The sequence below is a fragment of the Bombina bombina genome, chromosome 1, assembly GCF_027579735.1.
Source record: "Bombina bombina isolate aBomBom1 chromosome 1, aBomBom1.pri, whole genome shotgun sequence".
In the NCBI taxonomy this organism is placed as follows: domain Eukaryota; kingdom Metazoa; phylum Chordata; class Amphibia; order Anura; family Bombinatoridae; genus Bombina; species Bombina bombina.
In genome coordinates, this window is record NC_069499.1 from 1,281,553,722 (window position 1) to 1,281,570,530 (window position 16,809).

Genomic DNA, 16,809 nt, shown 5'->3' on the forward strand with positions numbered 1-16,809 from the left:
GGTATTCTGTGTTTAAAAGTATATCTGTGTTATTCTCAGGCATAACAAAGCACTGCTGGGGACTAGCTGCTGATTGCTGGCTACACTTATATCCCTTTTGTCACTGGCTCACCCGATGTGTTCACAGCTAGCTCCCAGTAGCACATTACTCCTTCAACAAACTATACCAAGCAAAAGAAGCAAATTCAATTATAGAAGTAAATTGGAAAGTTGTTTAAAATTATATGGTCTATCTGAATCATGAAAGAAAAAAGTTGTGTTTCATGTCCCTTTAAGTGTTTTGTACTATAGACAAACCTCACACAGTGGTATAGAAGGAGAAAGCCATATATGCTTAGTGCTATCACTCTGAATTTAAAATAGATTCTGAAGTATCTATTTTATGTTGTCCTCCTGACTTTGAGCTTGTAGATCTTGATACGATTCCCCAAACCATAAGGAGTTCAGTCTATTGTTAGATGTACCTAATTCTGGGTCTTGTAAGAGAGACCACTTGCTAGGTTATTTATATCAATCCAGCAATCTAAATACAGTTTTAGGTGTGCTGGACATTTCAATGAAAGACTGTCTGCTGAGAAACTTTCTGCATGGGCCTCACGCTTCACCTTGCCTATTTCAGCATTTGAATGACAAATAACATCCCTAAAAGTCACTTCCAGAGCACTGGCCAATAACTTTTTTTCCATTGGAAGATCTGTTGTTGAATCTTGGATTCTGGTGAACAGATCGGTGTGCAGTTCTTCTCCCAGAAAACAAAAGTTTTCTCAGATGGCATTTTTTGAAGTTGATTAACCAGTCTTGTTTAAGGAAATATATGAAGTTCTCTGTGACTTATCTCTTGGGGATTTTCAGGACCTGCTAACAGGCCATTATCCTGAATTCTGCTAGAAGAGGTAAATTAACTTTTGTAAATCTGAGATGATTGAGACCAGGAATGACTTGTAAGGGATTCATCTCCCCACAATCAAGAAAAATTCCCCAAAATCTAGATTATTCACTAAAGTGCTCTTTATCATTTACTTAACAAGCTCTTCATTTTGCATGATTTTATCTCTGTTGTATAGCTCTAGAAAATGAGATGCCCTATTTCTTTACATTATTTTTGCAATTTAAAAGTGCTACAGTTTTGAGCTTTTAAACTTGTTGGTCAACCCCTCCCCGTTACTCAAAAAAATATATATAATTTTCATTAATTCCTTTATTTACTTACGGCTAGATTTAGAGTTTGGCGTTAGCCGTCAAAACCAGCGTTAGGGGCTCCTAACACTGGTTTTGGGCTACCGCTGGTATTTAGAGTCAGTCAGGAAAGGGTCTAACGCTCACTTTGCAGCCGCGACTTTTCCATACCGCAGATCCCCCTACGCCATTTGCGTATCCTATCTTTTCAATGGGATCTTTCTAACGCTGGTATTTAGAGTCTTGGCTGAAGTGAGCGTTAGAAATCTAACGACAAAACTCCAGCCGCAGCAAAAAGCCAGGAGTTAAGAGCTTTCTGGGCTAACGCCGGTTCATAAAGCTCTTAACTACTGTGCTCTAAAGTACACTAACACCCATAAACTACCTATGTACCCCTAAACCGAGGCCCCCCCACACCGCCGCCACTCTAATAAATTTTTTTAACCCCTAATCTGCCGACCGCACACTGCTGCAACCTACGTTATCCCTATGTACCCCTAATCTGCTGCCCCTAACACCGCCGACCCCTATATTATATTTATTAACCCCTAATCTGCCCCCCCCCCCCCCCAATGTCGCCGCAACCTACCTACAATTATTAACCCCTAATCTGCCGACCGGACCTCACCGCTACTATAATAAAGTTATTAACCCCTAATCCGCCTCAATAACCTTATAATAAATAGTATTAACCCCTAATCTGCCCTCCCTAACATCACCGACACCTAACTTCAAGTATTAACCCCTAATCTGCCGACCGGACCTCACCGCTACTCTATTAAATTTATTAACCCCTAAAGCTAAGTCTAACCCTAACACCCCCCTAAGTTAAATATAATTTAAATCTAACGAAATAAAATAAATCTTATTAAATAAATTATTCCTATTTAAAGCTAAATACTTACCTGTAAAATAAACCCTAATATAGCTACAATATAAATTATAATTATATTGTAGCTATTTTAGGATTTATATTTATTTTACAGGCAACTCTGTATTTATTTATTTCATGTAATTAGCAAGAGTCCATGAGCTAGTGACATATGGGATATACGTTCCTACCAGGAGGGGCAAAGTTTCCCAAACCTCAAAATGCCTATAAATACACCCCTCACCACACCCACAAATCAGTTTTACAAACTTTGCCTCCTATGGAGGTGGTGAAGTAAGTTTGTGCTAGATTCTTCGTTGATATGCGCTTCACAGCAGGCTGGAGCCCGGTTTTCCTCTCAGAGTGCAGTGAATGTCAGAGGGATGTGAAGAGAGTATTGCCTATTTGAATTCAATGGTCTTCTTCTAGGGGATCTATTTCATAGGTTCTCTGTTAGATCGACGATATACTCTAATATACCATTACCTCTACTGATTCTCGTTTCAGTACTGGTTTGGCTATCTACTATATGTAGATGAGTGTCTTGGGGTAAGTAAGTCTTATTTTATTATGACACTCTAAAGCTATGGTTGGGCACTTTATTTATAAAGTTCTAAATATATGTGTTTAAACTTATATTTGCCATGATTCAGGGTAATCAGTATTCCTTATTTCAGACAGTCAGTTTCATTATTTGGGATAATGCATATGAATGATTATTTTTTCTTACCTTAAAAATTTTTCAATTGACTTTTTTTCCCTGTGGGCTGTTAGGCTCGCGGGGGCTGAAAATGCTTCAATTTATTGCGTCATTTTTGGCGCTGACTTTTTTGGCGCAAACATTTTGTAATTTCCAGCACCCTAATTGACGCCGGAAGTTTGTTCGTGGTTGCGTCATTTTTTGACGTATATGTGTTCAGAGGTTTTTTTTTGCGCCAAAAATGTGGGCGTTGTTTTTGTCAGCGTCACCGGATGTGGCGTCATACTTGGCGCCAAAAAATATAGGCGTTGTACTTAACCCCAATAATGTGGGCGTCATTCTTGTCTTCACCTTTTTTTCACATTATTTCAGTCTCCTTTTTCATTGCTTCTGGTTGCTAGAGGCTTGTTCATTGGCATTTTTTCCCATTCCTGAAACTGTCATTTAAGGAATTTGATATTTTTGCTTTATATGTTGTTTTTTCTATTACATATTGCAAGATGTCTCAACTTGACCCTGGATCAGAATCTACTTCTGGAAAGACGCTGCCTGATGCTGGTTCTACCAAAGTTAAGTGCATTTGTTGTAAACTTTTGGTAACTGTTCCTCCGGCTGTAGTTTGTGATAACTGTCATGAAAAACTTTCTAATGCAGATTGTATTTCCATTAGTAATAATCCATTACCTGTTGTTGTTCCTTCAACATCTAATGCTCAGGATGTCCCTGTTAATGTAAAAGAATTTGTTTCTAAATCTATTAGGAAGGCTCTGTCTGTTATTCCTCCTTCCAGTAAACGTAAAAGGTCTTTTAAAACTTCTCATATTTCAGATGAATTTTTAAGTGACCGCCATCATTCTGACTTGTCTGTTTCTGATGAGGATCTATCTGGTTCAGAAGACTCTGCCTCAGATAGTGACACTGATAAATCTTCTTATTTATTTAAAATGGAATTTATTCGTTCTTTACTTAAAGAAGTGTTAATCGCATTAGATATGGAGGAGTCTAGTCCTCTTGATACTAAATCTACTAAGCGTTTAAATTCGGTTTTAAAACCTCATATAGTTATTCCAGAAGTTTTTCCAGTTCCTGATGCTATTTCTGAAGTAATTTCTAGGGAATGGAATAATCTGGGTACTTCATTTACTCCTTCTCAAAGGTTTAAGAAATTGTAGCCTGTGCCATCTGATAGATTAGAGTTTTGGGACAAAATCCCTAAAGTTGATGGGGCTATCTCTACTCTTGCTAAACGTACTACTATTCCTACGGCGGATAGTACTTCCTTTAAGGATCCTTTAGATAGGAAGCTTGAATCCTTTCTAAGGAGAGCTTATTTATGTTCAGGTAATCTTCTTAGACCTGCTATTTCTTTGGCTGATGTTGCTGCTGCTTCCACTTTCTGGTTGGAGGCTTTAGTGCAACAAGTGTCAGACCATAATACTCATAGCATTGTTAAACTTCTTCAACATGCTAATAACTTTATTTGTGATGCCATTTTTGATATCATTAGAATTGATGTCAGGTATATGTCTTTAGCTATTTTAGCTAGAAGAGCTTTATGGCTTAAAACTTGGAATGCAGATATGACTTCTAAGTCAACTTTGCTTTCTCTTTCTTTCCAAGGTAATAAATTATTTGGTTCACAGTTGGATTCTATTATTTCAACTGTTACTGGGGGGAAAGGAACCTTTTTGCCTCAGGACAAAAAATCTAAAGGTAAATACAGGGCTGCTAATCGTTTTCGTTCCTTTCGTCAGAATAAGGAGCAGAAGCCTGACCCTTCACCTAAAGGAACGGTTTCCGTTTGGAAACCTTCACCAGTCTGGAATAAATCTAAGCCTTTTAGAAAGTCAAAACCAGCTCCCAAGTCCACATGAAGGTGCGGCCCTCATTCCAGCTCAGCTGGTAGGGGGCAGGTTACGATTTTTCAAAGATATTTGGATCAATTCGATTCACAGTCTTTGGATTCAGAACATTGTTACACAAGGGTACAGAATAGGTTTCAAGGTAAGGCCGCCTGCGAGAAGATTTTTTCTCTCTCGCATTCCAATAAACCCAGTGAAGGCTCAGGCGTTTCTGAAATGTGTTTCAGAAGTCTGGGGTTTTACTCAAATCTATTCATTGTACCAAAGAAGGAGAATTCCTTTAGACCAGTTCTGGATCTAAAAATATTGAATCGTTATGTAAGGATACCAACATTCAAAATGGTGACTATAAGGACTATTCTGCCTTTTGTTCAGCAAGGGCATTATATGTCCACAATAGATTTACAGGATGCATACCTTCATATTCCAATTCATCCAGATCACTATCAGTTTCTGAGATTCTCTTTTCTAGACAAGCATTACCAGTTTGTGGCCCTTCCGTTTGGCCTAGCAACAGCTCCAAGGATCTTTTCAAAGGTTCTCTGTGCCCTTCTTTCTGTAATCGGAGAACAGGGTATTGCGGTATTTCCTTATTTGGACGATATCTTGGTACTTGCTCAGTCTTCACATTCTGCAGAATCTCATACGAATCAACTTGTGTTGTTTCTTTAAAGACATGGTTGGAGGATCAATTTACCAAAGAGTTCTTTGATTCCTCAGACAAAGGTAACCTTTTTGGGTTTTCAAATAGATTCAGTGTCCATGACCTTGTCTCTAACAGAAAAGAGACGTCTGAAATTGGTTTTAGCCTGTCGAAACCTTCAGTCTCAATCGTTCCCTTCGGTAGCTTTATGCATGGAAATTCTAGGTCTCATGACTGCTGCATCGGACGCGATCCCCTTTGCTCGTTTTCACATGAGACCTCTTCAGCTTTGTATGCTGAACCAGTGGTGCAGGGATTATACAAAGATATCACAATTAATATCCTTAAATCCCAATGTACGACACTCTGACGTGGTGGATAGATCACCATCGTTTAGTTCAAGGGGCTTCTTTTGTTCGTCCAACCTGGACTGTGATCTCAACAGATGCAAGTCTGTCAGGTTGGGGAGCTGTATGGGGATCTCTGACAGCGCAGGGGGTTTGGGAATCTCAGGAGGCGAGATTACCAATCAACATTTTGGAACTCCGTGCGATTTTCAGAGCTCTTCAGTTCTGGCCTCTTCTGAAGAGAGAATCGTTTATTTGTTTTCAGACAGACAATGTCACAACCGTGGCGTATGTCAATCATCAAGGTGGGACTCAGTCTTCTGGCTATGAAAGAAGTATCTCGGATACTTGTATGGGCGGAATCCAGCTCCTGTCTAATCTCTGCGGTTCACATCCCAGGTATAGACAATTGGGAAGCGGATTATCTCAGTCACCAGACGTTACATCCGGGCGAATGGTCTCTTCACCCAGAGGTATTTTTTCAGATTGTTGAAATCTGGGGTCTTCCAGAAATAGATCTGATGGCCTCTCATCTAAACAAGAAACTTCCAAGGTATCTATCCAGATCCAGGGATCCTCAGGCGGAAGCAGTGGACGCGTTGTCACTTCCTTGGAATTATCATCCTGCCTATATCTTTCCGCCTCTAGTTCTTCTTCCAAAGGTGATTTCCAAAATTCTAATGGAACGTTCGTTTGTTCTGCTGGTGGCTCCAGCATGGCCTCACAGGTTTTGGTATGCGGATCTCATTCAGATGGCCCGTTGCCGACCTTGGACACTTCCGTTAAGACCAGACCTTCTATCTCAAGGCCCTTTTTTCCATCAGGATCTCAAATCATTAAATTTGAAGGTATGGAAATTGAACGCTTGATTCTTAGTCATAGAGGTTTTTCTGACTCAGTAATTAATACTATGTTACAGGCTCGTAAATCTGTGTCTAGGAAGATTTATTATCGAGTCTGGAAGACTTACATTTCTTGGTGTTCTTCTCATAAATTCTCCTGGCATTCTTTTAGAATTCCTAGAATTTTACATTTTCTTCAGGATGGTTTGGATAAAGGTTTGTCTGCAAGTTCCTTGAAAGGACAAATCTCTGCTCTTTCTGTTCTTTTTCACAGAAAGATTGCTAATCTTCCTGATATTCATTGTTTTGTACAGGCTTTGGTTCGTATCAAACCTGTCATTAAGTCAATCTCTCCTCCTTGGAGTCTTAATTTGGTTCTGAGGGCTTTACAAGCTCCTCCGTTTGAACCTATGCATTCTCTGGATATTAAATTACTTTCTTGGAAAGTTTTGTTCCTTTTGGCCATCTCTTCTGCTAGAAGAGTTTCTGAGTTATCTGCTCTTTCTTGTAATCTCCTTTTCTGATTTTTCATCAGGATAAGGCGGTGTTGCGGACTTCATTTAAATTTTTACCTAAGGTTGTGAATTCTAACAACATTAGTAGAGAAATTGTTGTCCTTTCATTGTGTCCGAATCCTAAGAATTCTCTGGAGAAATCTTTACATTCTTTGGATGTAGTAAGAGCTTTAAAATATTATGTTGAAGCTACTAAAGATTTTAGAAAGCCTTCTAGTCTCTTTGTTATCTTTTCTGGTTCCAGGAAAGGTCAGAAAGCTTCTGCCATTTCTTTGGCGTCTTGGTTAAAGTTTTTGATTCATCATGCTTATGTGGAGTTGGGTAGATCCCCGCCTCAAAGGATTACGGCTCATTCTAGTAGGTCAGTTTCTACTTCCTGGGCGTTTAGGAATGAAGCTTCTGTTGATCAGATTTGCAAAGCAGCAACTTGGTCTTCTTTGCATACTTTTACTAAATTCTACCATTTTGATGTTTTCTCTTCTTCTGAAGCAGTTTTATGTAGAAAAGTACTTCAGGCAGCTGTTTCAGTTTGATTCTTCTGCTTATAATTTCAGTTTTTTTCATTATTAAGATTAAAACTTTTGTTTGGGTTGTGGATTATTTTTCAGCGGAATTGGCTGTCTTTATTTTATCCCTCCCTCTCTAGTGACTCTTGCGTGGAAGTTCCACATCTTGGGTATCTACTATCCCATACGTCACTAGCTCATGGACTCTTGCTAATTACATGAAAGAAAACATAATTTATGTAAGAACTTACCTGATAAATTCATTTCTTTCATATTAGCAAGAGTCCATGAGGCCCACCCTTTTTGTGGTGGTTATGATTTTTTTTGTATAAAGCACAATTATTCCAATTCCTTATTTTGATGCTTTCGCTCCTTTCTTATCACCCCACTTCTTGGCTATTCGATAAACTGAATTGTGGGTGTGGTGAGGGGTGTATTTATAGGCATTTTGAGGTTTGGGAAACTTTGCCCCTCCTGGTAGGAATGTATATCCCATACGTCACTAGCTCATGGACTCTTGCTAATATGAAAGAAATGAATTTATCAGGTAAGTTCTTACATAAATTATGTTTTTAACCAGGTACAATAGCTATTAAATAGTTAATAACTATTTAATAGCTACCTAGTTAAAATAATTACCAAATTACCTGTAAGAAGCGGATCCATCCTCTTCTTCCGACGTCCTAACACAGAATGAAGGCTCCTTTAAGGGACGTCATCCAAGATGGCGTCCCTCGAATTCCGATTGGCTGATAGGATTCTGATCGGAACAGCCAATAGAATGCGAGCTCAATCTGATTGGCTGATTGGATCAGCCAATCGGATTTAACTTGAATCTGATTGGCTGATTCCATCAGCCAATCAGATTTTTCCTACCTTAATTCCGATTGGCTGATAGAATCCTATCAGCCAATCGGAATTCGAGGGACGCCATCTTGGATGACGTCCCTTAAAGGAGCCTTCATTCTGTGTTAGGATGTTGGAAGAAGAGGATGGATACGCGCCGGAGGTCTTGAAGATGGAGCCGCTCGTCGTCTGATGGATGAAGATAGAAGATGCCGCTTGGATGAAGATGTCTGCCGGTCCGGATCTCCTCTTCTGCCCGGATAGGATGAAGACTTTGGAGCCTCTTCTGGACTTCTTCTTGCCGGATAGGATGAAGACTTCGGGACCCTCTGGAGGACCGATCGTTGATACCCGGCGTGGTGAAGACAAGGTAGGAAGATCTTCAGGGGCTTAGTGTTAGGTTTATTTAAGGGGGTTTGGGTCAGATTAGGGGTATGTGGGTGGTGGGTTGTAATGTTGGGGGGTGGTATTGTGTTTTTTTTACAGGCAAAAGAGACGATTTCTTTGGGGCATGCCCTGCAAAAGGCCCTTTTAAGGGCTGGTAAGGTAAAAGAGCTTTTCAATTTTAATGTTAGAATAGGGTAGGGCATTTTTTTATTTTGGGGGGCTTTATTTTATTAGGGGGCTTAGAGTAGGTGTAATTAGTTTAAATTGTTGTAATATTTTTATTATGTTTGTAAATTATTTTTTTATTTTTTGTAACTTAGCTTTTTTTATTTTTTGTACTTTAGTTAGTTTATTTAATTGTATTTATTTGTAGGTATTTGTAGGTAATTTATTTAATTAATTTAATGATAGTGTAGTGTTAGGTTTAATTGTAGATAATTGTAGGTAATTTATTTAATTAATTTATTGATAGTGTAGTGTTAGGTTTAATTGTAACTTAGGTTAGGATTTATTTTACAGGTAATTTGGTAATTATTTTAACTAGGTAGCTATTAAATAGTTATTAACTATTTAATAGCTATTGTACCTGGTTAAAATAAATACAAAGTTGCCTGTAAAATAAATATAAATCCTAAAATAGCTACAATATAATTTATAATTTATTTTGTAGCTATATTAGGGTTTATTTTACAGGTAAGTATTTAGCTTTAAATAGGAATAATTTATTTTGTTAGATAAAAATTATATTTAACTTAGGGGGGTGTTAGGGTTAGGGTTATACTTGCTTTAGGGGTTAATAACTTTATTATAGTAGCGGTGAGGTCCGGTCGGCAGATTAGGGGTTATTAAGTGTAGGTAGGTAGCGGCGACGTTGGGGGGGGCAGATTAGGGGTTAATAAATATAATATAGGGGTCGGCGGTGTTAGGGGCAGCAGATTAGGGGTACATAGGGATAACGTAGGTTGCGGCGGTGTACGGAGCGGCAGATTAGGGGTTAAAAAAAATATGCAGGGGTCAGCGATAGCGGGGGCGGCAGATCAGGGGTTAATAAGTGTAAGGCTAGGGGTGTTTAGACTCGGGATACATGTTAGGGTGTTAGGTGCAGACATAGGAAGTGTTTCCCCATAGGAAACAATGGGGCTGCGTTAGGAGCTGAACGCTGCTTTTTTGCAGGTGTTAGGTTTTTTTTTTCAGCTCAAACTGCCCCATTGTTTTCTATGGGGGAATCGTGCACGAGCACGTTTTTGAAGCTGGCCGCGTCCGTAAGCACCGCTGGTGTTGAGAGTTGCAGTGGCGGTAAATATGCCTGTACGCTCCCTTTTTGGAGCCTAACGCAGCCCTTCTGTGAACTCTAAATACCAGCGGTATTTAAAAGGTGCGGGGGGAAAAAACCCAGCGTTGGCTACGCGGGTCGTTACTGACAAAACTCTAAATCTAGCCGTTAGTGTTTAATGTTTAAGAAACAAGTGTTTATATTCAACTGTGACATAATTCAGGTTATCGATGAAAGAATACTAATAACGAAAACTAAAAACAAAGATACTAGTTTCTCGCTATAAAAAGGAAATATTTGAAAAAATCCTGGTCTCATTCATCTATGCATTGTGGTTTAGCCCTCTTTGACAGGTTAGAGGTGTACATTGTAAATAAAAACCAATGTCAAAATGTAGTACTGTCAACAAATTGTAATAACTATGTTTATATAAAGATAGTCTTATGCTACTTTATTTGCAGCATGCATTTGTAATTATTTATTTATTTTTGCAGGCTTATAAAATAGCATTGGAAAGTTTAGGTCACTGTGAATATTCAATGAAGGCTGGCTTTCACATAAATCCTAAAGCTATTGAAGAAAGTTTACAGGTAATGAAATTCCTATCATAAAGTATTTAAAATAGTAACCTTATGTCTTCTTGGAATTATATTTTGATGTCTTCCTGGAATTATGTCTTTGCAGTAAGTGCAGCCAATGGTGTGTTACAAGAAATATATACATTTATTTATATATATATATATATATATATATATATATATATATATATACACACATATAAATAATATATATATATATATATATATATATATATATATATATATATATATATATATATATATACACAGAAAGCGAGAGATATGGTGATCTATGTGTATGCATAGAGAAAGATAGATATATAAAAGAAGGGTTGAAAGTCTGTGTCCACCATCACCAACTGTTTTGATTATTTCTTAAAAAGTTGTGTATATGTAACTTCACTAATCAGTCAAACTGGGACAAATCACTTTTATCTCTTTATCATCTTTTTGTGATCCTACCATTTTTATAAATATTCCCTTCAATCTCCAGTTGCATATACATTTAAGAGCAGTTGTAACTCTATAGGCCAGATTACAAGTGCAGCAGTATTTAATGCTCCCGCTCGTGCGCTAACTCAGCCAGAAGTAAGCTTTTTACGTAGTGCTCGTATTACAAGTTGAAACTGTTTTTGCACAAGCTCTAACCTGATGCACGCAAAAAGCCGAACTTAGGATATTACGTGTGTTAACTTTTTCCCCCATTGGAATGTGAAATATTTACAGTAAATACACATTTAAACACTTTTTTTTTCTTTTACAAGATACCATGAGTCCACGGATTTCATTCTTATGGGATATTGCCTCCTGGTCAACAGGAGGAGGCAAAGAGCACCACAGCAGAGCTGTATATATATAGCTCCTCCCTTCCCTCTCACCCCAGTCATTCTCTTAGCCTGTGTTAGTAATAGGAAGAGGTAAAGTGAGGTGTTCGTTTAGATTGGACTGTGGGCTAGACGCTGGGATCCTACTTTCAGTCATAAGCTTTAGTGTACCAAGCTTTTCTGTTATAAAGTGTTCCGGTGCATGTTTTTTATTAACATTTTTATTATGTATTGAGTGGACCGCATGGTGTGCTTAAACTTTCAGGCATTCAGATCGCGGTTGTGTCTAACGCTCTGATACTATTTAACGCCCACGAAGGGCGGAGTTATTCTCCCGCGCTCAGGAAAGCCGCGCGGCTGTTTTCCTCCGACAGTGTCTTCTGGAGCGTGGGTAAAGACGGAACGGAGCATTCCCTAACTGCCGAGACTACATGGATTCTGTTTTTAAAGCAAGCGGTCTTAGGCAGATTACTTTGTCAACGGATGTTTTCACGAGGGGGCAGGTAGGCACCTCAGCAGAGCTGTGGCAGAGGCTTCTTAGTTAACGGACCTGTGGTAAAGGGCTAAGACTTGTTTGTTTCTTATAACCCTTCTTCTTATGTCCGTGTATAGTTTCCCTAGAGTGTGAGTACTGTCACTTGTTTAATATAATTTAAAGGCACAGTTACACGTTTTGCTTCATAAAATTTAAAGACATAGATACACGTTTTTTTCTTATTTAATGTCATATTAGTTTGCAAATTCACGACCAAGTCTGTTTTGTTTATTTGCTAACATGGATGATATTGTGAATGTCACATGTTCATTATGTTTGAATGCTAATGTGGAACCTCCTGTTACTTTTTGCCCCTTGTGTACTGAGAGGGCATTACAGTTTAGAGAACACTTGTTTTTTGATAAAGCTTTAACAAGAGCGGATGCTTCTCAAGATTCTACCGATGAGATCCAGTGTATGCCGCATCTTTCTCCCCAAGCGTTACAGCCCCTAACGCCTACCCAGGCGCAGTCCAGTACCTCTGCAGTTTCGACTGTATTTACTCTGAAGGACATAGCAGCTGTTATGTCCTCTACACTTTCTGAAGCGTTGTCTGCCTTTCCCGTACTGCAAGGCAAACGCAGAAGGAAGGACGACCTCGTGGCCAATACAACTTCGGATGCTTTAATAGCGAGGTCAGAAATGCCTTTGCAGGGTTCAGTATTCAAGCCCCTATCTGAAGGTGAGCTTTCTGAATCAGATAGCGCCCTGCTACCAACGGATTCAGAAGTAATGTCTTTCCGGTTTAAACTGCAACACCTCCGCCTGTTATTGAAGGAGGTTTTGGTGACTCTGGACGACTGCGATTCAATCGTGGTCCCTCCAGAAAAATTGAGTAAGTTGGACCGGTATCTAGAAGTCCCTTCTTATTCAGATGTTTGTCCAGTTCCCAAGAGAACTTCGGAAATTATTGCTAAGGAATGGGAGAGACCAGGTATACCATTCTCTCCTCCCGTTTTCAGGAAGATGTATCCCATAGCGGATTCTATCAGGAATTCTTGGCAGACAGTGCCTAAGGTGGAAGGTGCCATTTCCACTTTGGCTAAACAAACTACTATCCTTATTGAGGATAGTTGTGCTTTTAAGGACCATATGGATAAGAAATTAGAGGGTCTGCTTAAGAAACTTTATGTTCATCAAGGGTTACTTTTACAACCGGCAGCCTGCTTATTGGTTTGATGCTCTGGAGGAGTCTCTTAAAACTGAGACTCCTTTGGAAGAGATACAGGACAGAATTTAAGCCCTTAAGCTGGCTAATTCTGTTGTGACAGATGTTTCACTGCAAATTACTAAGTTGGCGGCTAAAAGCTCAGGATTTTCCATTTTAGCAGGTAGGGCCTTATGGCTGAAGTCCTGGTCTACCGATGTGTCATCCAAAACTAAGCTTTTGGCTATCCCTTACAAGGGTAAGACCTTGTTTGGTCCTGACTTGAAAGAAATTATTTCTGACATCACGGGAGGTAAGGGTCACCTCCTCCCTCAGGATAAGAAATCCAAACAGAGGGGTCGACAGAGTAATTTTCATTCCTTTTGAAATTTCAAGGGAACCCCCTCTCCCCCTTCCACTAAGCAGGAGGAGGGGTATTCTCAACCCAAGTCCATGTGGCGGCCCAACCAGGCTTGGAACATGGGCAAATAACCCAAGAAACCCGTTTCTGCCACTAAGTCAGCATGAAGGGGCGGCCCCCGATCCGGGACCGGATCTAGTGGGGAGCAGACTATAATTTTTCGTCCAGGCTTGGATAAGAGACGTCCAAGATCCTTGGGCAATAGATATAGTATCTCAGGGATACAAACTGGAATTCAAAAATTCTTCCCCCAGAGGAAGATTCCTTCTTTCTCGATTGTCTGTAGACCAGATAAAAAGAGAGGCGTTGTTACGCTGTGTAAGAGACCTCTCCTCCATGGGAGTAATTTGTCCCGTTCCAATCCAGGAACAGGGACAGGGGTTTTATTCAAAGCTGTTTGTAGTTCCCAAAAAAGAGGGAACTTTCAGACCTATCTTAGATCTCAAGAGTCTAAACAAGTTTCTCAGAGTTCCATCTTTCAAGATGGAAACTATTCATACCATTCTTCCATTGATCCAGGAGGGTCAATTTACAACTACCGTGGATCTAAAGGATGCATATCTTCATGTTCCTATCCTTAGAGATCATCACAAGTTCCTGAGGTTTGCCTTTCTGGACAAACATTTTCAGTTCGTGGCTCTTACTTTCGGTCTAGCCACGGGGCCCTGAATTTTCACAAAGGTTCTGGGGTCTCTGCTGGCGGTTCTGAGTCCGCGGGGCATTGCAGTGGCGCCTTATCTGGACGATATTCTGATCCAGGCATCGTCTTATCAGCTCACAAAGTCTCATACCGACATTGTTCTGGCCTTCCTGAGGACTCATGGGTGGAAGGTAAATCTGGAGAAGAGTTCTCTGGTTCCACAGACAAGGGTCCCTTTCTTGGGAACTCTAATCGACTCTCTATCCATGAAAATATTTTTGACGGAGGTCAGAAAATTAAAGATTCTGAACACATGCTGAGCCCTTCAGACCAATCCTCGGCTGTCAGTGGCTCAGTGCATGGAGAAAATTGGGTTGATGGTACCGGCGATGGACATTATTCCATTTGCTCGGTTTCATCTCAGGCCTCTGCAACTGAGCATGCTCAGACAGTGAAATGGAGATTATACAAATTTGTCTACTCAAATACATCTGGATCAGGAGACAAGGGACTCTCTTCTATGGTGGTTGCCGCTGGATCATCTTTCTCAGGGGACGTGCTTTCGCAGGCCCTCATGGGTGATAGTGACCACGGATGCCAGCCTGTTAGGATGGGGAGCAGTCTGGAATTCCCTAAGGGCTCAGGGGGTCTGGACTCAGGCGGAGTCTCTCCTTCCCATCAATATTCTGGAATTGAGAGCAATATTCAATGTGCTTCAGGCTTGGCCTCAGTTGGCTTCGGCCAAATTTATCAGATTCCAGTCGGACAACATAACGTCGGTGGCCTACATCAATCATCAGGGGGGAACAAGAAGTTCCTTAGCGATGACAGAAGTAGCCAGGATAATACAGTGGGCGGAGTCTCACTTTTGCCATCTGTCCACGAACTACATCTCAGGGGTGGAAAACTGGGAAGCAGATTTTCTGAGCAGACAGACGTTTCATCCGGGAGAGTGGGAACTCCATCCGGAGGTATTTGCCGACCTGATTCTCAGATGGGGCAGGCCGGAGTTGGATCTCATGGCATCTCATCAGAATGCCAAGCTTCCGAGATACGGGTCCAGGTCCAGGGATCCCCAGGCTTAGCTGATAGATGCCTTGGCGGTGCCTTGGTCCTTCAGCCTAGCTTATGTGTTTCCTCCATTTGCTCTCCTTCACGCACGCTCAGACGTGCATTTACTCTGACTGAAAAGGCAGCAGGCATTAGCTCCGGTGGGGCCTAAACTTGTGTTCTGTTCACCAGATCGTTGTCGAGTCATTTTGCAGTACCCTAGGGGCAGGTAGGTGCCACAGCAGAGTTGTGGCGAGGTGCAGGGGTCTTTTTTTTTTTCAATTAAGATATATTTTTTGCTATAAAATGTCTTTTAGAGGATAAATTCACCATTTGCTCATAGGGTGCAATAATTTTTGGCCCAATTGAATAAGTATATTTAATTGTGTAGCGTTATTTAACGTTCTAAGCAGTTTAGGAAAAATTGTGTGCTTTTTTATTTCTTAAAGGCGCAGTACACATTTTTCAAAATGTTTTTGAAATCAATAAACAAAGTGTTATACGACTATTGTGGTTATTACTAGTCTGTTCAACATGTCTGACATTGTGGAAACTAATTGCTCTATGTGTTTAGAAGCCATTGTGGAACCCCCTCTTACATTGTGTACCTCTTGTACTGAAAGGGCCTTACAATGTAAAAAGCATATTTTAGGTAAAGAAAGTGTGCCTAAGGATGATTCTCAGTCTGAAGAGAATCAGGATATGCCATCCAATTCTCCCCAAGTGTCACAACCTTTAACGCCCACACAAGCGACGCCAAGTACCTCAAATGAGTCTAATTCTTTCACTCTGCAGGATATGGCTGCAGTTATGTCAACTACCCTTACAGAGGTATTATCTAAATTACCAGTATTACAGGGTAAACGCAGTAGGTCAAGTATTAATGTGAATACTGAATCCTCTGATGCTTTATTGGCTATTTCCGATGTACCCTCACAGGGCTCTGAGTTGGGGGTCAGGGAATTGCTGTCTGAGGGAGAACTTTCAGACTCAGGAAATATGTTACCTCAGACAGATTCGGACGTCAGGTTCTTTAAATTTAAGCTTGAATACCTCCGCCTGTTACTTCAGGAGGTTTTAGTGACTCTGGATGATTGTGACCCTATTGTGATGAGAAATTGTGTAAAATGGACAAATATCTAGAGGTGCCTACTTACACTTATGTTATTCCGGGTCCTAAAAGAATTTCGGAAATTATAAAAAAGGAATGGGAAAGACTGGGTATACCGTTCTCGCCTCCTCCTACTTTCAAGAAAATGTATCCCATATCAGACACCATTTGGGACTCTTGGCAGTCGGTCCCTAAGGTGGAGGGAGCTATATCTACCCTGGCTAAGCGTACAACTATACCTATTGAGGACAATTGTGCTTTCAAATACCCTATGGATAAGAAGTTAGAGGGTCTTCTAAAGAAATTATTTATTCATCAGGATTTTCTTTTACAACCTACAGCCTGCATTGTTCCAGTTACTACTGCAGCAGCTTTTTGGTTTGATGCTCTAGAAGAGACCCCTTTGGAGGACATTTTAGATAGAATTATGGCTCTCAAGCTAGCTAATTCTTTTATTACAGACGCCGCCTTTCAAATTGCTAAATTGGCGGCTAAAAATGCAGGATTTGCCATTTTATCGCATAGAGCGTAATGG

At 40.2% G+C, this 16,809-nt stretch overlaps 1 protein-coding gene across 1 annotated transcript in view; it reads left to right on the forward strand.

Annotated features, from left to right (window-relative positions):
- The window catches only part of GARRE1 (granule associated Rac and RHOG effector 1), a 481,286-nt gene that overhangs the window by 197,931 nt on the left and 266,546 nt on the right, over positions 1–16,809 (forward strand). The window contains 1 exon segment of the mRNA XM_053701459.1: positions 10,463–10,558. Within this exon segment, the coding sequence (XP_053557434.1) occupies positions 10,463–10,558 (96 nt within the window).